At 47.4% G+C, this 26276-nt stretch overlaps 1 protein-coding gene across 2 annotated transcripts in view; it reads left to right on the top strand.

Moving 5' to 3' along the window:
- Positions 1-26276, top strand: part of Cyth1 (cytohesin 1) — an 80461-nt gene that overhangs the window by 43397 nt on the left and 10788 nt on the right. The window contains exons 2-9 of one of the 2 annotated variants that reach the window (XM_050140325.1): positions 13439-13521; positions 14722-14786; positions 19517-19583; positions 19818-19936; positions 20243-20323; positions 21240-21352; positions 22611-22759; positions 23149-23261. In XM_050140325.1, coding sequence (XP_049996282.1) covers positions 13439-13521; positions 14722-14786; positions 19517-19583; positions 19818-19936; positions 20243-20323; positions 21240-21352; positions 22611-22759; positions 23149-23261 — 790 coding nt within the window. The remainder of the gene's footprint in view (positions 1-13438; positions 13522-14721; positions 14787-19516; positions 19584-19817; positions 19937-20242; positions 20324-21239; positions 21353-22610; positions 22760-23148; positions 23262-26276) is intronic. The other variant, XM_050140324.1, reaches the window with a different exon arrangement.

Genomic DNA, 26276 nt, shown 5'->3' with positions numbered 1-26276 from the left:
GCTTTACTCTGTTATGGACTATAGCTGTAAGCTAAAGGAACCCTTTTCTTCCCAAGCTGCTTTTGGTCATGGTGATTATCTCAGCAATAAAACCCAATTAATACATGTGAGGTTAGGGTAGAAATACCCCTCTCAGCTTTCAGGCCCTTATTGCGTGAAAGTCGGAGAAGCTTTTCATTGTTTCTGTGGCCTTGTTGGAGAAGATTTTCATTGTTTCTCTTCTTACTAAAGAGTCTCAAAGCATTTTAAGTATAAAGAATTTCAGATCCTCCAGGACCGGGAGGTTGGAGTTATACGTGGGCAGGGACTTTGTGTTCATTGTGTTCTTTAGTGTCTTAGGTATAGAGAGCCTGCAGGCAGCACTGAGCATCCTCAGTGAGCTGAGGGGCCACCAGGATGCTTTGGTCTGTGCCGAAGAAACCAGTAATGGTGGACTCTCGTCAGAGGCCATCTTTGCTCCAGCAGACCCTGTGCCTGAGACAGGGGTAGGCAGGCTAGTGGGTGTGTTTCGAGTGTTAGAATCAGGTAAGAGAGGCAGTCGAAGCCACCAGCACCAGTAGGCGAGGAAGCACTTTCTCTTTATGACACTTGGAGTTTTAGCCATCCGTCCCTGTTCTCTCTGGAGCTGGAAGACCTCCAGGTCCTTTTCTCCCTGGCGCCTCCTTGCTGCTTTTGCTTTTCAGCTCAGCTCAGCAACAGTGGAACCCACTGTCTCAGCTGGAGTCAAAGTTACTAGCCCATTCCAACTTGCCTTCCAGACTTTTCCCACTTGGGACACCCTTCCGCCTCTGTTCCACCCCCCACCTCACCCCTGAGTCTGGGCACTCTTTCCTTCCTGGTGAACTCTGGCTTAATGTCAATGTTGGCTCTTGTATAGAGTCAGTTTAGACTAATGTGTGCCTGCTGTCTGATTCTTCTTTTTGTAAGAAACACAGGGGAGCCCTATCTTATCAACTTTGTATCTTCCACAGTCACTAATAAACCTGATTGGTTTATTGTTATAAATAATTGTTGAATTATTAGTCTAAGAAAATAATTTCTTAAAAACTTCTGTTTTATGTGTCTGGATTCCTGTGCTGCAAGCAGGTTTTTCCCTGTTTTGTTTTGTTTTCCTGGTCACTATGCTTTCATAAATTTGGTTGTACATGGATTTATTTTAGCATCTTTTTTCTTTAGGTATGGGAGGGACTCGGTTTGCAGCCTTTCCCCCTCCTTCTGGTCTGCTGGCTCCCTATACCTTCTAGTTTGTGCCTAGAGTTGAGTTCATACAGGCTTTTGCTACCATATTCATTTAGCATGGGTTCCAGCTGAAGGTGACCAGTCCATGAGTAAAGCCAGCAGAAGATCCACTTAGTATGCCTGTTGGAAGCGGCCACATAAGGGAGAGCCATGGAGAGCCTTGCACATTATGGGTGAACACCTGGGGAAGGGATAGGTCAGGATTCACCTGCTGGGGTCTTTCAGTCCCCAGAGTGTGCACATACCTGTATGAGAACAGCACTGCCACCCACCTCAACAAGGCAATTGTAACACTTGGGACGGTGAGAAGTGCGGACGGACATATTCAGTGTAAGGTACTGAGCGTGGAGAGCGTGTGAGTGGGCCATGGCTGGTGTGATACAAACAAACCTGCTAATCCTGTGAGCTGTCAGGCGATGCCATAAGGAGATACACAGGTGATCAGGGAGTCTCCCTGGAAGAGGTGGGGATGAGCCTGCAAACAGGAGGACGCTAGACTCCTCAGACCTGGCAGAGCAGGGAGAGTGGACGCTCCACACAAGTGGCTGAGAGACAGGAGCCTATGACTGTGTCCAACAGGATTCCCTATCCACATTTCATTGAAGACTTGTAGGCTTTTGCAGCTTAAGGCAGACACATCCTAAGTGATTTAGGATTTGTGGCTGATTTTAGAAGACATGGGTTGGAATGGAGAACACAGTGAGGGACAGGTGCCTGTGGAAAGAGGGGCAGTGGTTCCCTAGTGCAGAAGGCTGTAAGGAAGAGAGGCCTGGGGTGGGGATCCCCTTTTGTTATATGTCTAGAGACATGGTTCCTAATCAGAGTTGTCCAGGGACTCTCAGCAATATCTGGAAACATTTTGGTAGTCACAGCTGGCTGAGAGAGGGTTGCTATGGCAATGGAAAGAGGCCTGGTAATCTAGCCCCTTCTGGCTTCCTTTTTGTTTCCTTTGGTGGCCTCGGCTGGTCCCAGAAGCACACAGGGATGAGTTCCCAGCACCGAGTGATATGTTCTAGATGGCCTTGGGGCCCAGACTGAAGAACTGGCCTAGGGCAGTGGGGCGTTTTCAGGTTTTTCTCTTTGCTTATTTGGCTACTTGTTTAAATGGCCACCTCCTCCCTTCATAGTCTCAAGCGATGCCTCCTGGTGTGTCCGCAGTCATGACATGCCTTGTTGCCCCTTCAACATTAGGCCTGGACCCGTGGAGTTTTTGTCCTGGGCTCTGGGTCCCACTTACCTTGCCTAATAGGTGTTCTTGTGACCCTTGCACTCCTTGAAGACTCAGAGACACTGCTTATGCCTAGGCTGTATGTAGCTGTGTTTCTTGTCACCAGCCATCTTATAGAATCATCCCAGAATCAGTCTGCCTGGCCCTGCTACCCAGGGCACTTAGCACATGTGGTTCCCCTCTGGTGAAGAACACCTGGGTGCCAGCATACACGGACAGCAGAAGAAAGAAGGCTGCAGTATCCACGTGGAGGTGGAGGGAGGAGATCCTCCAGGGGTGGATCTTGTAGAATGCTGCCTCTCAAGACCCTCCCAGACGGTATGTAGGAAGGGCAGACTGGTCTGCATAGGACTGCCACGCAGGCTGAGGTTATGCCACATGGGTGACAGATGTTTGACACCCAGACCCGTGTCTTGTGTGAGAAGGCGGAAGGGTCACCCTCCTCCTGGAGAGAGCAGCCATGAAGCTTTGCTTCTAAGAGGAGAGAAGGCAAGTGCAGCCTATGAGCAAACGCAAGCCGCGAGCCGTGCCTCCCCTCCCCCAGGAGGCCAGGAAGAGGGTAGCAGGAGGGGCGGTGTGATTACATTCATGGAAATGAGCCTGCTAGAGAGGAGCCGCGCACGAGTGTCAGCTGCTGCTGCATCCCCGGGGCTGCGCCAGCCTTCCCCACCAGGCTCCGCTCACTCCCGCCCGCTGTTTGGCCATTCGGCTTTTGTCTCCTCTGGACGCCTCCTCCCCTGCCCTTGTGTGCTGGCACTCAAATGCTGTCCTTGCTCCAGCTCTCCCTGCACCCAGAGCTGGGAGAGCTCCGAGGAGCCTGGGCCTGTGGGGTTGCTGTACAGATCCACCATGGCCTCTGACATGAAGAACTACAGACCAGCTGAGGTTTTGATGTTGCTGCCCAGGGCTTGACAGGACACTGGGGCCAGAGAAGAGGGGACACGCCGCTGGTAAGATTCTAGTGGGTGTGCATGGAACCGGTCTGCAGCTCCCCCGTTTTGCCTAGATGCAGCCTCTCCCACCCTGCACCCCATACCCTGCAGCAGGCAGCAGGAGCTGACGTGTGCCGCTGACTCTGCATGTCTGTCCTTGGATTCCCATCCCCTGCTCTCTCCTCTCAGGGATTTTCCAAGGTGCTTCTGGATAGGTATCCAATGATTTGTTGTTGTTTCTTCTTGGGCTGAGACTTAAGAGCAACCCAATAACCAGTTCCCAGTTCTGGCTTTGATGAGGTTAAAAATAGGATAGCAGAAAACCAAGGGGCAAATTCACAGCCTGACTGTCTAGATCTGCCCACCACTTGGGGTTTCTGCTGACTCGGGGGCCTTTGGACCTTCCTGGTTGGGGCAGCTGAGGTTCTAGCAGAACACACTAAGAAGAGCAAGATTTGACCCTAGGCCCTTTCCAGCTGCTCATCAGGGAGAAGGCTGGAGTATGCAGGAAAATCCAAGGTTGTATAAAGGACTGGTGTGCAAACAGTCTTTAGAGAGGAGGAAAAGTGACAGAGAAGTAACTTCTGAAAACCCCCAGTCTGCTTCTGTTCAGGATGCACAGGGGGTGTGGTGGCCCAGCTGTGCAGTGTGATGGTGGCTGCAGCTGGCAGGCACCAGAATGACAGGGCTTAACCCAAAAGATAGTGTCCTCTGACCCCCAGAGGAGGGAGAGCTCACTGATCTGGGTTCCTGGGGGAGTAGGGAACTCTCCGGCTGTCCAAGAGCTAAGAACCCAGTGCTGTCCGGGCAGGGTCCAGAAGGTTCTTCCTCACCTAGGGGTCCCAGCTTTGTACTGTGTAGAGAAAGCTGGGAGCCTGGTGCTGAAGAGAAGCCGCTGCGAACCCTGGCCGTGTCACTGCTCCTGCCTGGGGTCTCTCAGCTATGAGGATAGCTACTTGTTTGTTTTAATAAAATCACATTTTTATAATAAAATTTGATGGCTTAGTTCTTGTTACTGCTTTGAAATTTGACCTCATTTTCCTTTAGTGAGTTGCCTAAATTATAGCACTCAAAATCGGTTTTGAGTTCTAGGATTTATTGGATAAATTGCATTGATTCTCTTCTCTCAGTGATAGTAAATATCTTCCTTTTATAAGAATGTTCTTGGAGCCTTTAGAATACACATTCCTATTCCATGTCACACATGAGGAAACTGGGGAAAGGAGGTCATGTTTTGCCCAAGGTCACAAAGAAGTCAGTGAAGTCCTGGCTGGTGCTGGGCCTCCTCCCTCCCTCCTGTCCCTGGACAGTGTCCCCTCTGAACTCAACAGGCAAGGTTAAGGCAGAGGCTCTTGTTAAGGTATTCATCAAAGGAGCTGTCCCTGAGCCTTAAACACAGAACAAAAATCTTCCCTCAAAATGCAAAATGTGGCAATAAAATCTTTAATACTCTTACTTCTGAGCAGAGGCCTGGGTGGATTTGCCTGGAAAGAATGTAGACTAGAGTGTGTAAATGTTCACATTGGCAGTTTGCCCACCACATCTGTCTCGGAGGCCATTCGTGCTTCCTGCATGTGGATTCAACAAGCCTGTGAGTGCATGAATTTCTTTAAAACTCATGTAGTGCAGGAGGGTAGTGGATAAAGGATGCTCTTTCAAGAACCAAATCATAGTTAAAAAAAAAAAGGCTCTAAACCGGAATCAAGAAGTTAGAATATGATCATTAAAATTTTTGTTTATTTTTAATTATGACAAAATTCATATAACATAAAACTTACCATCTTAACCATTTGAAGCATACAGTTAATGGTACTGAACAATAGTGGTATATCCATCCCCAGAAATGTGCCCAGAAAAAGTTACCACTCTGCCCCTGTTAATCTTCTCAGCCCACCCTCGCCTCCCCAAACCATCACTACTCTGTCTCTGGAGGTACGAACCAAGAACCCTTAAGTAAGGGAAATCTCACATTGCCCATCTTGTGATTGGGCATTTTACTGAGTGTCTTCAGGTTCATCTGGGTTATAGTGATGTCAGAACTTCCTTCCTTTTAAACCCCTACTGGTGTATTCAGTTTTAGGAGGATTGCCAAGGTTTGACTCAGTAGGAAGGAATGGGATTAGTTCTCTAAAGCTGGCAGACTCCACAAAGGTGTGATGGGAATTTAGCACACTTCAGACAGCACGTGTGTTACTAGGTCTCTGACTACGATCACACGCCTTTCCTGTGTCCACCTTCATCCTTCCATCCTGATCACTATCCCAAGGACTGGAAACAATTCTGGCTTTTCTATGTGGCCTGGAGCATCAAAGCTGTGGGTTTCCATCTTTTGCTGTTACCTAAAAGATTCTTGGAAAGTAGGTTGCATTCCCAGTCCTTCTGAGTGACTCAGCCCCTTCACTTGTGAGTGGAGTGAGGGAAAACAGACTCTCAAGACAGTGTAGCAGTGATCAGTAAGAAACTTGGTCCTGTCTTTGAATCTGCAGTTGCTGGCTTCTATGCCAGCCCCCCCTGCCTTGCCCCCCATTCCCTGTGGTTTTTGACTCACCGCTATATAGGCTTAGGGATGTCACTTTTCTCTGTGCTCCACTTCAGAGGGTTCCTTCAAGAAGCAGCCTACCAGTTTCCTGTTTGCTGAGGGACACACACTGATGAGATAGCTTGTTTTGGGCCACATAGCCAGTGAGTATGGACTGTGGGTGATAGGACCAAGTGACTTTATTCAGTTCCTGCTAAGCTGTTGGGTGGGTGCAGCGCCCAACAGATTTGGCTCACATTAACATGCATTTCTAAATTGTCCATGGCCTCTAGATCTTCTCTGGGCTGATGTTCCTCAGGAAGGGAGAGTCTGCCGTGCAGCTGGGAGCCAGCAGTAGTTATAGGTAGGATGAGCATCAGTGGTATGTAGGCAAAAGAGGAGGAGAGTGAGCTGGATCTGTAAGTGAAGGGACCTGGCTCAGGTCAGGGTGCCCACGGAACCAGCTGTTCCATCTCTTTTCCTGAGCCGGTTACAGCAGTGGATGGGTAGTTCTATCTTACGGAGAGGCGAGCAACTGCTTAGCAGTGGTGTGGCCCCAGAACCTGAGTTCTTTCTAGTGCTTGTAAACTTTTGAAAGTGTAAGTCCCTGGGGTTTCCTGGGTGAAAAAGTGATATAGGCCCCTGGAGGGGACAGACCCTGGCCTCGTTGCTGAGGTTACACTGGCCAGGTTCACTCTGGGGCAGACAGTTGATGGGTTGATGCCTTGCTGTGGCTGGTGCTGCTGGCCTTCAGGGCTCCTCACACTGTGGGCCCTGTGGGCCTCACAGGACGTTTCAACAGCAGCTTCCTGTGTTTGTGCTCTTGGAACTCGGAGAGCCACTGTCCTCTGAGAGTGGGTGCTTGCTCTGTGGGGTGTGGGAAAACTTGGGCTTGGTTTTACCACCTCTGTAGCTCTTTAGGTTGCCGGAGGTAAGCCAAAGACAGGGAAGGGGTGGGGAGAAGGAGAGAAAGGAAAAACCCATGTACATATTCATTCCAGGTCTGGATAGGAAAGGTAGCTTAGCAGGAAAGTTGCATGGAAATATGGGGAAGCCCTGTGGCCTGGGTTTGGGGCTATTACCATGGCAGCCATGCTTTGTCTATTTATCTTTTTCACAGTGAGGAAAAGGTGAGCCCTCCGAGAAGACCCATTTCTTGGTTACTCTTAAATGTCTCCCTGTAATACTGCATTAAAGGGGGGACTCTGGGATGCTGGTTAATAACTATGGTAATAATAATTAAAAACAAGGCAGGTAGTGCATTTTCAAGCCGGGCAGAGGGGTCTGAGGAGAGCAAGATGACCTCAGAAAGCAGGAAGAAGGAAATCTGAGTTCCAAAGCACACCTGCACCCGTGTGGCTGCTGAATAGAACCTGACATGCCACAGGAGCTGCATCCTCAGGGGGACCTCGTGTCACACCACTGGGCAGCTGCCATGGAACAGAACAGGGACTGCAGGGCTTTAGACCCGTGCCTGCCATCCTGTGCACATTTTCTCTTCCTTGGCTTGGAAAGAAGGCACCGTCTCTTTAAGACAGTTCTCCTTTGTATGCACTGGTTGGACCATATTTTAGCTCTGGGTTTCTGCCTACAGTTAAAATCTGCAAAGCAACATTTTTAAATAAATAAATGAAAGCTTCCCTTGTATGGCTTTTGCCTTTACAACTGGACACAATGGCTCCTTGTTGTTCGGCCACTTTAATCCCCTTCATTAAATTGGAACCTGGGAAAGGATTGGTGTGGAGACCAGTGCCGGACTGTTCCCTCTGCCTGCCGGCTGGACACCTTACAAATTAACCTCAGAGCATGGGTTCTTGGCCCTCAGGCTCAGGAAAGGGTGAGTCCTGGTGTGGCAGGAGGGCTCCTCTGATCTGTCTCCATTGTGCTCTGACTGTGGCAAGGACAACCTGCTGCCCTGCCCAGTGGCCATTCTTTTAGAGAAAAGGGTTTAGCCGCCTCCTGGCACAGAAGCATGGCTATAGCACGTGGCAGCGGGGGAGGGGAAGTTGTTTGTTGTTCTGCCATCTGGCCTGTCGGAGAGCTCTTGTGCAGTTTAACCCTGGCGGACCATGGGGTTAGATAGCCTTTCCTGCTGGTTCCCCCTGGTTCTGTAGACTGGGTGACCCAGTGTCCCTTGTCCTTCTCTCCCTTCTCCTTCCCAGCATGGTTCCACTGTTCATAGTGTCTGTGTTATCAGCCCAAGTCCCGGAACCTTCACACCCCAGCACCCCAGCAATCATTTAGATCCTTTGTATAAAATGAAGCAGTCATTGGGATTTGTTTTTTCCTCTGGCACAGAGGCTTGAACTAAAGATTTGCATTGGTAAGATTGGTGTTATGTTGGTAAGGTTCGGTGTTGTGTTGGTGTTGTTTGGTGCTGTGTTGGTAAGGTTTAGTTCTGCATTGGTAAGGTTTGTGCTGTATTGTTAAAGTTTGGTGTTGTGTTGGTAAGGTCTGGTATTGTGTTGATAAGATTTGGTGTTATGTTGGTGAGTTTCTGCAGAGGGAAGTACTTGTTAAAGTGTTATATTTGTCTCATCTTAGAACAAAATTCCAGGAGAATAAAATGAGATGTAGATTTTTTTTTTCGTCTCCTAATTTCTTAGTTCTTCTTTGAACCAAAATGGAAGGAAGCATTGGTTTCAGGTGATTACAGAAGAAGTAACTTAGAGATCACATGGTTAGTGTCAGAAGACTGGGTCAAAATGACAACAAATGTCATGGCTTTTTTGTTTTATTTTTAATGTCTTTATTATAACTACAAACTGGCTAGAAGCCATTTGTGTGACTGCAAGGACACAGAGTCCTTTTCCCTGGAAACTCTGGGTTAGTATGTCAGACATGTGACATGTGAATATTCATGGTAGCCCCATCAGTCCCTTCTGAGGCCGTCTCAAGCGAGTTGTGGGCTCCTTGGTGTTAGTCTGCCTGGGTCTTCAGTGGCTTGTTACTGTGTCAGAGTCAGGAATGAACTCCCACTTCCTCCGTGGTGGACAGAGGCTCCAACGGGTCTTTTCTTCTATGAGTAGTTGCTGTGCCTCTATTTCTTCTGTTTTACCTTTGCAAGTCCCGTCAGTGCGTCTGCACCGTACTCTTCTCACCCTGGTCTTTTTACTCAAGCTCTTGCTTCCTTTGTCGCTCTTCCCTGCTGTGGGGACCCTGACTCTCTCCCATCACACCTGTCTTGTCCATTGTTGCCATAATAAGAACTGTTCTTCCCTGGTGAGCATTTTATGCTTTGCAAACAGACTGATTCTGAAAACCAACAAGCAGTAATAGTACAAGAGTAAGATACTGAGCGAGCTGCTCTAGCATCCCTGGCTGCCCAGACTTCTCACTGACTTCCTCCCAGTATTCTTTTTCCTATTGTGTTAGGAGAAGGTGAAACATGCCCATTTCACAAGCATTTCCCAGTATCCCCAAGACAGTATTGCTGTATAGCCCTTGCTGGCTTCAAACTCGGGCTGCCCCCTACCTCAGCGTCAAGATTGTTGGGGTCACAGACATGTGTAGCAGAAGAAGTAACTTAGAAATCTCATGGTTAGTATCAGGAGACTGAATCAAAACAAATGACAAATGCCGTGACTTTTTTGTTTTATTTTTAATGTGTTTTTAATAACCCTGTTCTTCATTTGCAGTCGATTTTGTTTGTTGCAATACCCTTCCTGCAATCCACAGCCTGCATGCCAACCTGTTCTGCTCCTAGTCGTTTGCCATCCTCAGGCTCCTGAGTTGGCCCTGCCCCTTGTCCTACATTGTGCTCCTCTTGAAGTCAGTTTAGAACATATGGCCAGGAGCCTGGCTCTCTGCTACTAAGGCATCTGATGACTCTGATTTATCCCCATCTTGGCTGAGGGTTGGAGTCCAGGAATTTTCACTTAGAATTTTGAAGACCTTCACACTCCTCACTGGACTGTGTGGATCTCTTCAGCTGCAGTCTGGTGAACCCCACTCCCTGCCCTGTAGAGGTCTTGGGGCCTATTTGCATCTATTTATTTCTCTATAGGACTTTAGTTTTTACTGTGCAGTGGACTGATTGGCTGCTCACGTTCAGGTCTTTTCTTGTTGCTCTTCTTGTAGGCTCAGGTTTGTCCTTTACACCTTTCTTGACATCTTTTTATTTAGATAGGAGGATTGAAAAAGGGGAAAAGGTTTAATTTAATTTGCAACACTGTGTTCTTTTTTCCTCTTTAATTGTCCCCTTTTCAAGAGTCTGGGTTTTGTTTTGTTTTAAAGACCAGAGTTTTCTATTTGCTACAGGGTTTGTTTGTGGTCTTCCTCTTTCCCACTGTAGGTGTAACTGTAAAAGGGAAAACTGTGGGGAGGTTGGGTCTTAGGACTTAGGGGCTTTGCTAGGTGGAGCAGGCAGGAGCCTTTGTCTCAGAGCACTGTGGGTCTCCAGGCATCAGAACCAAAGGCTCCCATCCCACCTGGGGCAACTACCCACTAGATAGCTTGCTCACCAGCAGCTAGTCCATTCTTGTTTGCTTGTGATAAATGTGTATTCCAGACTTTGGCACACAGAGCCCTGTGACTAGGTACCAGAGAGATGATGGCATCATCACGTCATTGCCATCTGAGTCCCAGGTTCTCTGTCAGGAAGACTTGCTGAAATCCTGTCTCCTGATGCCCTACAAGAGTGTGGGTTTGTTGACTTGTTAGACTGTCTTCCTTATTTCTAAAGTAGCGTCTTGGAAGGAAGGCAGTGAAAAGCACAACTTGAATATAAAATGCAGATAATGGGACCTGACTGTCACAGTGATGAGGGAAGGGTTGGATCTCTGATCTCAAGGCATCCCCCAGAGTTTCTGACTCAAGTGATAATGGTCAGCAGTCTGGGGGTAAGTTTTATTTATTTATTTATTTTTTAATCAGCTTTATAGTAAGGACCTGGGATTTATTAGTCTTGCTTCTGCTCAAATGGATGCTTGTTAGAAGAGGGCCCTCTTACTCGTCCCAGCTAGCTTAGCCCCGAAATAACCACACAGAAACTGTATTAATTAAATCACTGCTTGGCCCATTAGCTCTGACTCCTTATTGGCTAACTCTTACATCTTAATTTATCCCATTTTATTAATCTGTGTATCACCACGATTTGCTGGTAGGTCGTGTCCTACCAGCAAAGTTCCAACACGTCTATCTCTGGAGGCCATGGCATCTCTCTGACTCTGCCTTCCTCCCAGAATCCAGTTCCGTCTTCCCAGCCTACCTAAGTTCTGCCCTATCAACAGGCCAAGGCAGTTTCTTTATTAACCAATGAAAGCAACACACAGACAGAAGGATCTCCTACATCAGAGGCTCATTGATGATCTAATTAACCAGCTCTGTAAGCATCAAATCAGATCCTAAGTATTAATGTCCTCATGGAATAGGTTTTTTTTAATAAAATAATTTATTTAATATTATTTTATGTACATTGGTGTGAGGATGTCAGATTCCCTGGAACTGAGTTACAGACAGGTGTGAGCTGCCATGTTGGTGCTGGGAATTGAACTCAGGCCCTCTGGGAAGGCAGCCAGTGTTCTTAACCACTGAGCCACCTCTGCAGCCCTAGAAAAGATTTTTTTTTTTTTTTGGTTTTTGTTTTGTTTTGAGACAGGGTTTCTCTGTAGCATTGGAGCCTGTCCTGGAACTAGCTTTTTTTTTTTTTAATATTTATTTATTATGTATACAATATTCTGTGTGTATGCCTGAAGGCCAGAAGAGGGCGCCGGACCACCATGTGGTTGCTGGGAATTGAACTCAGGACCTTTGGAAGAGCAGGCAATGCTCTTAACCACTGAGCCATCTCTCCAGCCCCTGGAACTAGCTTTTGTAGACCAGGTTGGTCTCTAACTCACAGAGATCCTCCTGCCTCTGCCTCCTGTATGCCACCACTGCCCGGCTCAGAATAGATATTTTTAAAGTGAACTTCCATAGCACGCTATGTCAGGATGAGCGTGTGTCCATTTGTGCTGTAAACAGAGACATCATTAAACCTCTGAGGGGTCAGCTAAGCACTTACTCTGTCACACCAGTGCGCCCTCAGTGTGAGGCGTTACTCCAGTGTGTCCTCTGTGTGAGGCGTTACTCCAGTGTGTCCTCAGTGTGAGGCGTTACTCCATCGCTCCAGTGTGTCACCATACTGTGCAGGAACAGGAGCCAACACTTTGCCCATTAAACACCAGGCAGGGTTGAGGCACTTAGTTAAAATCATTGCCATTGTCATCTGCAGCCCAGAGTATTAAATAGAAAATCCCAGAAACAAATAATTAATTTAAGCCTTCGTTTGCATTCTGAGTAGCAGGATGACTTTTCCACTCTCCTGTTCTGCCTTGCTCTGTCAATGACCCTCGTAATAGTGAGAAACTGTTGACTCATTTGGATGCTGTACCTCAGGCTGCCAAAGGTTTGGCCATAGTGTAGGGTGGTGTCTGGGACAGACAGAAAAAGCATCCAATGTGGATGTACATGGAGACAAAACCAGTCTGTCTGTCCAGAAGTCTGCTGGGGTCCTTGGAATGTGTCCTCTGAGGGTTAAGAGAATACATCTGTATTCCACTTCCTCCTCAGATCACCCATGAAGTCAGACAGAGTATGACTGAGTGGGTTATGTGGTCTGTCTGAAGCGGCAGGGACTGGGGGTGGGGTGCGTGGGGATGGCGGACGGGCGGCATGGTGACTGGAGATGTGGGAACAGGGACACTTTGCTGTTTCTAGTGCTTGCTGTCCATGTAGCCACCACTTTCGACAGAGGGGCGTTCAGACAAGGAGCTGGTCATTGGGGGAGGGCATGTTTATGTATTGATGGTAGGAACACACTACGGACGTTCACACCAGGTTGAAAAGAGTCTCATGATCCCTGCTCCCAGAGTAAATGCTCTTTCCAGTTTGCTCTTGGTCTTCTAGATTTTCTTCTCTGTTTGCCAAGAATCCTCACCCCACTTTCCAAAATGGCACAGAACGTTCATGTTGCTTTCTTTCATGAACCAATTGGCCTGGTTCCACTTCAGGTGCCAGGGACAGCTCCTGGGAGATGTAGTTCCACTTTTGACCACCAGGGAGCCGAGGCCTGTCCTGAGGCAAAAGGCCTCTCTCCCCTCCTCACTGGCAAATTCACCTGGCAGCATCTCCCTCCTGTCCTTCCTTTGGAGCTGTCCTTGCTCAGCTAGCTGGTCTAAGAACTGAAAGGTCCTGCCTCTCTTCGTAAGCCTGCCAGAGTGAGTTCCAGCAGCGGTCATGGCCAAAATTGGCTTCTGGCTTCTTTGGTCACATTTTTACCTATGAGTCTTTAAAATTTTGGTGGTGGTGGTGGTAGTGGGGGTTGTTTTGTTTTGTTTTTGAGACAGGGTTTCTCTGTGTAGCTTTTGAACCTGTCCTGGAACTCGCTCTGTAAACCAGGCTGGCCTTGAACTTAGAGAGATCTGCCTGCCTCTGCCTCTCAAGTGCTGGAATTAAAGATGTGTGCCACCACTGCTTGGCAAATTTTTGTCATTTTTTTTGTGGGAAGATGCTTTTTTGGTGACATTCATCTCTTTGCAGTTCCCAGTGACCTCACTGCAGAAGAGCGTCAGGAACTGGAGAACATCCGGCGGAGGAAGCAGGAGCTGCTGGCTGACATTCAGGTTGGAGGGTGCTGGGAGGCTGGCCAATGTAGGAACACTTGGTTTGTGGCTGTCGGTGTCACAAGGTGCCCTTAAGAGCTGGTGCTTGCCACAGTTATGGCCGAAGCACAAGTATTAGTGGTTATCTTTGATTTACCAGAAAGTGGAGTCTCTGGAGGCTTGCCATTTGTCAGAGGTAGAGCGACTCTGAGCTAAGTTTTCTCAGCTGACACACCACAGAACACAGGCCTCAGGTTTGCGGCTCCTTCTGTAGGTCCTGACTCTGCTGCTCACCAGCTGAAGGCATAGGATGCAGCTCCAGCTGTCACAGCTGAGAACAGCAGCACCTTCACAAGTTCCTGCGAGGGCCTGCTGCACTGGGGCTTACAGGGGTCGTCCCTAGAGATGGCTGGTGACTGCAGACAGCAGGGCTGCTCTTTCCCCGAGTCCCTGGTCCAGGAGCTGTGGGGTGGGTTATTTTTCTCTGGGCAGCTGGATGCCGCTCTTCTAAAACCCTTTGTAAGATTTCAGGGGTGAGAAAGGAGGGCATGGAACCTCACAGGGCAGTGAGAGGACAGGCCCTCTTGCCATTGGCAATTGGGGACTATTTGGATGGTTTTTCCTGATTCTCTGGTTCTTGTTTCTCTGGTAAGTGCTAGGAACATGGAGGAGTTCACCCTACCCTCTACATGGAGACAGTCCCTCCCTTCCAAGACTGAGTGAAGTGGAAGGCACTGGCTGGTAGTGAGTTTGCTGCTGGGCTGAATGGTCAGCAGATTTAGTGGGACACTCTCATGTCCAGCTAAGGCAACATGAGGCAGTAGTGTGGGCCCAGCTGGTCCAGCCAGCCATGTGTGTGGGTGCCTGTATATTATGAGCTGCGTCATGCCTGTGTTTGGGGACTGCAGATTGTTCTGAAGCACTATGCCGAAGTGGCTGTTCTTCAGTGAGTGCTCCTTTTACATCATGAGCCTAGAAGGCTTCTTCCCTAGCCCAGGACCACGGGCCAGCCTTCCCACCTTCGCAGTCCTAAAGTGCTCACTGGTGGGAGCCCAGTAGATGTTTATTGAGTAGTGCATTCTGCTAGTTGACCTCTTAGAGTTTCTGCATGTGTCCTTGTTGGTGTTGCTCTGTTCTGTTGTGCTGTGGTGTTGGGATGGAGGGAGTCTTTGGAATGTCGCTGTGGTCTGCAGTTCTCATCCTGGTGACTCCTGTTTACAGAGGCTGAAAGACGAGATAGCAGAAGTCGCTAATGAAATTGAAAGCCTGGGATCCACAGAGGAAAGGTGAGTCTGCCTTGCTGCTGGCTGGGCTCCTGGGTCTAGCTCCCAGTGCACCTTCCCCATGCCATCCTTCCCCATGTGTCCTGGCACATTCGAGGAGAAAGTAGGTTTTCTGCCGTGTAGCCCTAGCAGATACACGGAAGCCTTCATGGCCTTCCTCTGAGTCCTCACTAAACCCAGGAAACTTTTTTCTTTTTTGAGATAGTCTTTCCACATAACTTTGACTGTTCTGAAATTCACTCTGTAGACCAGGCTGAACTGGTCACAGAGATCTGCCTGCCTCTGCCTACCAAGTGCTGGAATTAAAAGTGCGTGCCACCACCTGGCCTCAGGACACCTTTCACATGTATAAAACTGAGTTAGAAAATTCAAAGGCACCCAGAAACCTTAAGTCAGCAGTTCTCAGCCTGTGGGTCATGACTCCTTTGGGGAACGACCCTTTCACAGGGGTCACATATCAGATGTCCTGCATATCAGATATTTAAATTATGATTCATAACAGTAACAAAATTACAGTTATGAAGTAGTAACAAAATAACTTTGTGGTTGGGGTCACTACACCATGAGAAACTATGTTAAAGGTCAGAGCATTAGGAAGGGCAAGAACACTGCTCTAAGTGCTCATAGATTGTTGTATAGATTATTTGTTTCCCCTTCTTTTGTCCACTCTGTATGAATTTTTAAAATTTCTGTTTTACTTTTGTTTAATGGAGGAAAAGCTTAGCACTTCTGATATCATTTCCAAAGGCTGGTGACCACCTGTGTCTGGTGTAATGTCAGGTGCACTTGTACCCCTTATGCTCCAGGGAGAAGAGTGTGGAAATGACTGCAGTGTAAAATGACAAGATGTCAGGGACTTGGAGCGGAATTCCCGGGCTGTTTCTAATGGTCTCACTCGATAAATGACCTGCTTCCAGCTCCCTCTATGTCTGTGTTTTTCTAAGCCTAAGCTTCTCTGTCTGACTTTGTAAGGCCCTTTGATTTGTTATTTTAAACTTGCGTGTGCAGTGCCATAGGGATGAAGGGGCTACATCCTCCACAGAGAGTGGCCAGTGGGACATTGCCAGCCTCAGGGTTGTCTTTTAGGGTTACAGCTTTCTTACTTTCTATTAAAGTTTTTATTTTAGATTTAAAAAATATGTATATAAGTGCTTTACCTGCAAGTCTGTCGTTCACTGCATGTGTGCCTAGTACCCAAGGAAGTCAGAAGAGAACATCAGATCTCCTTGAACTAAAGTTATGAATGGTTGTGAGCTATCGTGTGGGTGTTGGGAAATGATCCCTGGTCCTCTGCAAGAGGAACAGGTGCTCTTAACTGCTGAGCCATCTCTGCAGCCCCTTATTTTCTGTTAAAAAAAAAAAAAGCATAGAAATTGGTAGATTAAGAGTTATTCTAGAGAGCTGGGTCTCTAGCCATGTCTCAAGAGGCAGAGGCAGGCAGAACTCTGTGAGTTTGAGACCAGCCTGATCTACACAGAGAAACCCTGTCTTGGAAAGCAAAAACAAAACAAAAGAGTTCATCTAGATTTAAAGCTTCTTCTCATAGAAAAGATAGTAAGTTGGGTGTGGTGCCGCAGACCTGTAATCCCAGCACTTGGAAGGCAGAAGCAGATGGACCTTTGTGAGTTTAGACCAGCCTGGTCTACATAGTGAGTTCCAGGACAGCCAAAGCTACATAGTGAGACCCCCATCTCCAAAACCAAAAACCAAACCAACTAAACAAACAGGCAAGGGCTGTGACTCAGTGGCAGGATACTTGCCTGGCATGGGAGGGCCTAGATTCAGTGCATCAGCAGCTCTTCCACCACAGCAAACAAGAAAAACTGCTAAATGGATAAACAAGTCACAGAGTAGGAGAGAATAGCTACAGTGTGTGTCTGAGACCTTGTCCAGTGTAGACACCTTGCAGTGCAGTACCATGTGATGGCTCAAGCAGATGGACACAAATCCTGAGCAGATCTATGCAAGACGTTGTAAATACTAGATGTCCACATGGAAGAGGCTCAGTACCATCATCTGTGCAGGTGAGCGCTGTAAAACTTCCTGAAATGCAGCCTAACACATCTTGCAATGGCTAGAATCAAAAGGTATTAAATACGTGTTCAGCGCTGATCCCCAGCAACACAGGTGTTTACTCAAGAGAATGAAAATATGTCCTTAAACACTTTAACCAAGGATATTTACTTGTAATCAAAGGCCTGATAAGCATTTTGTAGCAATAAGTCCAAATGCTGTGTAAGAAATAGAGACAACGTAAAACTATGAGAAGCTTTCTCAATTGACCTAGTTGATACAGCTGCTGTCCAAGGGAGACTGTGCTGAAGTTAGGACAGCTGACCCATATGCATTGATGACTTAGCCAGCCACTGACAGTGACTGTCCCATCAGTCATAAACAGCAATGCTAGACAGGTAGGGACAAGAACTGACTCATGGAGAACTGGGAACTTTAGCCAGCCGCATCCTGTGATATGTCAGGCAGTCATCAGCGGCCACTCTGAATGGGTAGGGCCGGGAGCTGATTCATGGGGAACTAGTGAAGCTAGCCAGCCACTGCTGTAAGCACCCAGAGTGGTCAGAAGCAGTGATTGTAGCTGGTAGAGATCTGGAAGTGTACTACTGAAGTCTAGGCTCTGGGTTCTGGGCTTGTCAGAGGCCCAAGAAGCAAGGAACCAAACCAAGGCAAAGGATGCGGAGGGCCCTTGTGGGTGGTTATGTGCCTTGCCATTGTAGGGCCCCCAAATATTGCACACTCTTATAGGAAATAGCCCAACAGCTTTTTTCTTGTATTTTTTTTAAAAATATGGATCAAAGTAGTAGTATTGGATTTAGGGAAAATGTAATTAGATAACCTAAGACTCATACCTGTTCATTCCGAACCTCAAGTCAGGCTGGCCAAACATGGTGGGCTCACACGCGTAATCCCAGCATTTAGGAGACAGAGGCAGGAAGATTGTTGTGAATTTCAGCCCAGCCTGAGCTACAGTCACCCCTGTCTCAACCAGGAAAGAAGAAGAAGAAGGGGGGGGGGAACTTTGGGGATTTGGCCAGTGCTGATGTGTTCCTTAAAACAATGAATAAGCTATTTCTTTCTTTTTGTTTTTTTTTTTTTTCAAAATCAGCTTCTTTATTAACCAATAAAGGCAACACATATACAGAAGGACTTCCCACCCTACATGTGGAAACTATTAGAAATTTTCATAGTAAACCCCGATGATTACATAACTTCTCATAATGATCAAATTAGTGTGGTGACTATAGAAATCTTCTATAACAAGTAAAGTTTTCTTTTTTTAATTTTTTTATTTATTTATTAAAGATTTCTGCCTCCTCCCCGCCACCGCCTCCCATTTCCCTCCCCTTCCTCCGCATAAGCTATTTCTGAGTAGCTCGTTGGCTCAGAAACGGTAGAATTACTGTCAGTTCCCAGGTGTAGCCAGGCTTACAGGAGGTTTTAGAAATGTCACCTAGCCTCTACCCCTAAAACTCTGAGTCACTCAGCGGCCCAGAACCTGTAACTCAGTTCGTCTGTGGGATTGGATAAAATGGGCAGACACACTAGCTGAGAGCTGGCATTCTGCATGTCTGACGCGCTCCCTTGTCTGTGTGTGGACCACACCCTGGGAAGCATGGTCTACGAACCTGCATTTGTTTAGTCTAATGCACAGTTGTGAAAACTGCAGCTTGTTTGTACAGCATCTTAAAAGCTGACTGTGAAAGCACTACATGACCATCTCCATACAGCCTTGACCCTTCTGCCCGAAGGGAAGGAAAACATGGCCACCACACGCGTCAACACATACTGAGAACAGCCCTGGGCGTAATGACCCCAGACTTGACTCTACATCTGCCATCTGAAAAGCAGAGGGAGGTAGACATGCAGAGGAATGTCACTCAGCAATAGGCAGGAGTGTTGTGCTGACAGACCTCCTATGGGGAGTCAACAACGTTTCTCACATCACTTGAGGCAGGACCAAGGCTCTCCCCCCTGTGTCTAGGTTGAGCAAGGTATCCCTCCAAAGGGAATGTGCTCCAAAAAGCCAGTTCATGCACTGGTTCCACCGCTAGTGACCTCACAAGCCGCACCGCTAGTTGTCCAAGCCGCACAACTGTCACCACTTTCAGAGGGCCTAATTTGGTCCTATGCAGGTTCCCCAACTGTCAGTCCAGAGTCAGTGAGCTCCCACTAGCTCAGATCAGCTGTTTCTGTGGGTTTCCCCATCATGGTCTCGATCGCTTTTCTCATAATATTGTTCCTCCCTATGACTGGACTCGAGGAGCTCAGCCCAGTGCTTAGCTATGGATCTCTGCATCTACTTCCACCAGTTACTGGATGAAGGTTCTATGATGATAGTTAAGGTAGTCATGAATCTGATTTCAGGGGAAGGTAATTTAGGTACCCTCTCCACTACTGCTTAGATTCTTAGCTGGGATCATCCTTGTAGATTCCTGGGAATTTCCCTACTGCCAGGTTTCTCACTAATCCCCAGGTATATACACTTAAAATAGGCAGATTCTATACTATGTAGACGACAAAGTTTAAGAAAATAAAAATTCTAAGAGAAACCATGAATCTAGAGGGAAAGAGGTCAGGGAGCCTGAGTATTGACCAGGACTTTAGCTGGCTAGACCTAGCCGGCCCAGTCTTCCAAAACTGTCAGCGGTGCTCGTGAAGACTACTACAGGCCCCAGAGCTCCCGCTGCCGAGCACTAATGGCTGCACTTCTCTTCCAGGAAGAACATGCAGAGGAACAAACAGGTAGCCATGGGCAGGAAGAAATTTAACATGGATCCTAAAAAGGTATGCAAAAAGAAGTGACAAAAACCCCGAGTCTTAAGGTGCAGCCTCCTTGGTGATCGAGGGGAACCAGCAGCGTTTGTTCTAAGCTGCTATTTGCAGGTGTACGTGCTGGGTGGTTACCTCACTGTCCCGAGTCTGGCGCCCTGCAATGCCCCATCCCTGTGTCCACTGGTGGGTGTTTACTGTACGTGTGCCAGGGCCCACACTCACTGACTCTTTCTGGTCTTTCTGCAGGGGATCCAGTTCTTAATAGAAAATGACCTGCTGAAGAACACTTGTGAAGATATTGCCCAATTCTTATATAAAGGGGAAGGGCTTAACAAAACAGCCATTGGTGACTACCTTGGGGAGAGGTGAGGCATTTAGAGAGGATGGTCAGACTCATGGGAAGAGACAAGTTCCTTAATTCATGGGGTAGCTGTGGTCCTAAAGCAACAGGAGCCATGGTATTGAGTGGAAGTGTGCTGAGGAACAGTAACTTACCTGCCCGGGTATGCAGGTTCCTTGCTTGTCTAGTTAGTAAACAGAGCCAGTCCAGCGTCGTTCTGTGGATGGCCAGGCTTGAGAAGCCTCATGGCCTGGGACTCTGGGGATACCATCTGTTTGGGGTCAGGGGTCTGACTTGTGCTCCATCCCATCTCTTATTTGTTTCCTGACAGAGATGAGTTCAGCATCCAGGTCCTGCATGCATTTGTCGAGCTGCACGAGTTCACCGACTTAAACCTCGTCCAGGCCTTGCGGTGGGTGTTGTCAGCGGGGCCTGTGTGCTGTTTGACTAACGTCCCCTTGCGGGGGTCCTGGTGACTGTGCTGAAGTATTTAAGGGGCCAGTGTACATGCCTATGAGTGGGAAAACATGCCAAGACTGCTTATTGGTTTAGGGGGTGGGAGGACTGTCCAGTGTTCAAATATTTTTTCAAAAAATTGTTTCTACTATTCAGAATATAGAGCCCTTTAATATCTTGCCCTAAACTTGGTATCTCATTTCATTTTAAAAAGAAAAAATAAGTTAACTTTTTTTTTTTTTTTTTTGGTTTTTTGAGACAGGGCTTTTCTATATAACCCTAGCTATCATGGAATTCACTCTGTAGACCAGGCTGGCCTCGAACTCACAGAGATCCTCCTGCCTCTGCCTCCAGAGTCTGGAATTAAAGGCCTGCACCCCCACTGCCCAGCAACTTTAATTTTTTAATCAAACTTATTTTATGTCTTTTAAAGACATTGTCTTTTTAACTTTCTCTGCTACAGGTATAAATTCTGAGGCTATTTTTTGAGCTATGATTTTAATACATGCGATAATCGCAGATGCATTTAAACCCGTGACGTGGGTCCATGTGATTTCCATGGTTTCATCATGAATGCTCTGAATGAATCCTTACCTTAGAGTTCATTTTAAATGATTAACTCTTGTGCTTCAATTTTGTGTGTTATTCTGAGGAGGGGGGCTGTTCTTTGGAATAGGAAAATCTCAACATCTTGGTTTACCTAAGCACTTTACCTCCAGTTAAAGCCACGGTGATGGGCAATGGCTAAATTGGCTTCTGTTCAGTTTCTGTAAAAGTGGACGGAAGCCTCCTCACCTCCCTTTGCCCTCTGATATTAAAGCCACCACCAGCAGCAAGGCAGGTCAAAGCAGTGCTCCTGTCTCTACCCTTAGGCAGTTCCTGTGGAGCTTCCGGCTCCCTGGAGAGGCCCAGAAGATCGACCGGATGATGGAGGCTTTTGCCCAGCGGTACTGTCAGTGCAATAACGGGGTGTTCCAGTCCACAGGTGCGTGAGGAGGCTTCTGTGTGAGTGGGGAGGAAAGCTTTCTCCACAGGTTCTCTTCTAGGCAGTGGAGGGTTTCTGAGACACGAGGAGCAGTTTGCTAATGGTGTGTATAACTGTAAAAGATAGGAAGTATCCAGAAGAGCATGACAGAGACGCAGCAAAGACCTGGGTGTGACGTAGTGGTGGAGTGCGTGCCTCTGTGCGTGAGGCCCTGGGTTCAGAATTACCAAGCACGTAACTGTTAAAGATGTCTCCAGAAGCTGACTTCTGTGATTTTATCTGTCTTCCCAGCTACTCAGGAGGCAGAAGCAGAATTATGACTGTAGTTGGCTAGTTAAGCACAGCCTTGTCTTAGAAGAAAGAAAGAAAGGAAGGAAGGAAGAAAGAAAGAAAGAAAATCATGTTTTTTTTGTTTTTGTTTTTGTTTTTTGATTTTCGAGACAGGGTTTCTCTGTAGCTTTTGGTTCCTATCCTGGAACTAGCTCTTCTAGACCAGGCTGGTCTCGAACTCACAGAGATCCACCTGCCTCTGCCTCCCAAGTGCTGGGATTAAAGGCGTGCGCCACCACCGCCTGGCAAAAATCATGTTTTTAAAAAGATATTGGCATGGGAAAATGATAAGATGAACAAAAAGCATGTGTATGTGTGTATATGTGTGTACCTATCACCTGTGTATATGTGTATGAATACGTGTGTATATATGTGTGTGTGTCTATCACCTATGTATGTGTGTATATGTATGTGTTATCTGTCATCTGTGTATTGTGTATGTTTATGTACCTACCCCTATGTAAGTATCCATATATATGCGTTGGGGGGACAGTGTGTTACCATGTCTGTAACATGATTTTTCTACATAGTCACATTTATATAGAAGAAATAAAGCAGACCAAACATTACTAAATAGAATTGTGGGTAGTTTTTTTCTTTTCTATGCATTGTATTGGTTTGGGGTTTTGTTATGTGGCCCTAGATGGCCTGGAACTCTCTTTAGAGATCAGACTGTGCTGGAACTCACAAGAAATCTGTCTCCTGAGTGCTGGGACCAAAGACATGCTCCACCATGCCCAGACGGCCATTTTATTGTTATCTGTCTGAATCTTTAGTGTACTCATGTGCCTTGCTCCTTTCATGAGCGTAAGCCTAGGAACATGTGTGCACTTGGCTCACCCACTCTCACTGCCCATGGTTTTGTATTCCTGATCTTAGTTGGGTTGGTGTCTCCCTTGCTCTCACATTCTGTTCTTCTCTTCCCTAGACACTTGCTACGTCCTCTCCTTTGCCATCATCATGCTGAACACCAGCCTACACAACCCCAATGTCAAGGACAAGCCTACCGTGGAGAGGTTCATTGCCATGAATCGAGGCATCAATGATGGAGGAGACCTGCCCGAGGAGTTGCTCCGGGTGAGCAGGGCCAGGGTGGCTTCATCTCAGCTGGCCGAGGATCATCCTTAGAGGAGAGGAGACAAGGATAACTTGCCAAGTGCCTGCTCTCTTAATTCATTTCAATATGTGAATTTCACAAAGGCCAGCGAGAAACAGGAAGGGGAAGAGGCTTCTAAATCTGAAACTAAAGGCTTGAGTAGACTCCAAGCTGCTATTTTTTCCTTCCTTAATTATCCACCAGGCATCTTATTTTTGTCCCTGTGAGCTGATGTAGAGCAGAAAAATGGTTGTGTTCTTCTCTAGTCCTTACTACAGACTCACAGTGAGTGCCTGTGGGATGAGTAGACAGAGGGGAGGAAGAAAAGCTACTTCTAGAATGAAACATGCAATGTCATCTTCTGTCCCAGAATCTCTATGAGAGCATAAAAAACGAACCCTTTAAAATCCCGGAAGATGACGGGAATGACCTCACCCACACTTTCTTCAACCCGGACCGAGAAGGCTGGCTGCTGAAACTTGGTGAGTCCCCTCTCCCAGCGACCCAGCGTGGGGTCCCTGCAGTAGAGCTCAGGAAGAAGGGCTATGTGCACACAGGCCTGGGGCGTGGGACAGGGGCAGGTCACAGGCATCCCACCCACAGAGAATGCCCTGAGTTATGCTCTTATTAAAAGTCCCACCTCCAGAAAGAAAGCTGCTGATGGCCATTCACCATAGAATGGAGACTCCTGGGCTCCCTTGTAAACATTGCCCATGTGTATCAGGGCCCTGTGTGTTCATTCCTCAATAGATGGCCATGTTCTTTGAGGCACTTTCTAGGGACCTGATCCATCCCCCCTTTCTGCCCTCTTACCCTTGGGAGGGTAACCAGCCATATCCATCTCTCTACTTCCCATCCCAGATTTATCCCTGGCACTCCTGCCCCACCCAGTGCATCATCACTTCCCTCTGCATCTGGCTCCCACAGGCAGTATGCATGGCAAACCTAGCGCCCTTGGCTGCAGCGCAAACCACAGCACTCTTCCTCATGCTCTGGCATTGACCCCTTTTCCAGTCCCAATCAGCCACATTAATGATTGTGTTATCAAAAAAGTGCAGGTGCATTTCTCTTCCCTCTGCCAGAAGTAAGCCTGTATTGTTAAGATTTATGGTCATGCCTTGCCAGGAAGGTGACAAAGTAACCAAACAGAAGAAATTCAGTGGGTTCTCATGCACATCCGTGTCCACCTGTGATTGCTTTATTAATTATCAGACATAAAAGAGGTCTCTGAACTCTCTGGACATTATAATATTCAAGTTTTTTTGAACTCTAGAGAGCACATTCATTTCCTTCTGCCTTGGCCTTTGATGAGCTAATCCCATATCAGAAGGATGTAACCCATTAGAGACAGGCTCCTCTTCCATCTCGGTTACTTGTCCTGATAAGCAGCATCCTACTCTTGGCCATCACTGACACGTGCAGAAAAGTAAGCTAGCACACCCTCTGCCACTAATTCACCCCGCTAGGCTAGGGCTGACATTCCTTTGTAAGCCCTAAAGCCTGTGTTCCCACATGACAATTCATAAATTCCCTTCAAGTACCACTTCACTGATTAGAGCCTTGCAGTGTCTGACTGTGGCCAACAGTCTGTGATCTCTAAGCAGAGGGTCTGAAATGTTTAACCCATGGGTGACCTGCTTCACATTCTTCTTGTCCAACCCATGGAGTGAAGAGGAAATGTGCTGGGAATTTCAAAAGTGTCTCCAAGTTTAGATTTATTTTCCCCTCCAGGGAAATTTGTTTCCATGAGAATGCTAAGTGTTAGCTTTGACAGCTGAGACACTAAAATTAGAACAGAGATGATCTTGGCTCTTGTACCAAAATGACATGCAAATTCATGAGGCATCCTATATTTTTAAAAATCAAAAATTTCAACGGAGGGCAATGGTGCACACCTGTGATCCCAGACAAGCAGGAGACAGCAGGAGAATCCCTGGAGCCCATGACATCGAGCCAGCTCGGTGGTAGAGCAAGGCTTCATCCTAAAGAATAAAACTCTAACGATATGGGACTTGTTCATCGTGGGGCCATTGCTTCACGTTTTCCAGCTGCCTAGGGTGTTTCCACTGTGGCACACTGAGACTCGGTCCTGTGTGTCTATACACTACACAGGGTAGGACTTGGTGCCATCTGTAGTTGTCTGTATATGTCCCTGTATGCAGAGAGCCATAAGCATGTGTGTCCTTGTGTACACACATATGTACATGTATATCTGTGGGTTATGTGTGTGCATCCTTGCACACATTTAAAAAGTGATGGGTGTCTTAAGGAAGATACTGCCTTTCTCAGAAGTGCACATCCCCCTCTTTGCTCTGGATTGTGAGGAGTCTGGCAAATGCTGGCCTTACAGCAATGGATTTGTGGCACTGTTAGGCCAGGTGTGGGTAAGGCCTCCAACCTTGCTGACCAGCATGGTGGTCAGCTGCCCACCAGTGTTTTCAGGTCTACCTCCCTCTCCAGGCATACATAAATGTGACCGGTGCGCTGCACTTTTAAGATTAAGGAATCGGGTTTGATTTCTTTGTTTTAATTTTCTTTTCTCCCTCATTTATATGTTTCCATGATTTTGGCTCTCCTTTTCCTTGCCCCAAACTCCAGGAGGTATGTAACCCTGCAACCTGCTCGCTCACTCTGCCCAGGCCACTGTCATTGCTGCAGCGTTTTTTTTTTTTTTTAATTTTGTTATTTTTGGTTATTTTGTTTTTTAATTGCTGGTAGTAGTGTTAATGCTGCTTCTAACTTACTGTACAGTCCCTAGGGAACCAGCCAGGATCAGGGGTTTGGGGCAGTGCTCACACTTCCTCTTGGAGCAGAGAGTGGTACAGCAGCCGCCAGGTCGGAGGCCCCAAACTGCAAGTAGTCTCGCAGTCCTAGCCTGGAGCGAGCTGGGGAAGGCTGAGGAGCACAGGCTTCCTGTTCCTGGGAATTGCTGGATTCAAATTGACCCCCCCCCCTATGTCGATCTGATCAAAAGTAATTTCTGACGTGAGGGATCAGAGAACAGGGTGCTGCCGTGTTAACTCCCAAAGCCATGTGCTTCTGAGGAAAGGTTAAATTAGAAGACACTTGAGGCATTTGCCTTTCCATGAAAAAGAGAAATGGTGTCTTCCACACCCACAAGTGGAAATTTTAAAACCTCGAAACCAGAAACCCCTACCTGTAGTCCTTGATTCCATTTCTTGAGTATCAGGGAGGCCTCATAGCCTGGATCCTCTGTCTGTGTTTCTTCTGGTACAAATCCCCATCTGTGTCAAAGAGTCATCCTCAAAACCCAGATTGGCCTTGTAGTTCTCTGGTTGCTGATATGGGGAAACATTCAGAGGAACCAGAATACTCCTCTGATCTGTGCCTAAGCTTGACTAGAACAGAGCCACCCTTAGGAGAGCAAACACAGTCATTCCTTCCAGTGCTCGGAACAGGCAGGCTGCACCGTTAGGGCAGTGCAGCCCTTCTGTCTAAGGGAGGCCCGCGAAGCCCTGGCGGGGGGGGGGGGGGGGA

Source organism: Alexandromys fortis, unplaced genomic scaffold (genome assembly GCF_014885135.2).
Source record: "Alexandromys fortis isolate MF-2015 unplaced genomic scaffold, M_Fortis_MF-2015_v1.1 scaffold_39, whole genome shotgun sequence".
Taxonomy (NCBI): Eukaryota; Metazoa; Chordata; class Mammalia; order Rodentia; family Cricetidae; genus Alexandromys; species Alexandromys fortis.
Note: the sequence above shows the minus strand (reverse complement) of the source record. Positions and strands in the feature narration are given on the sequence as shown.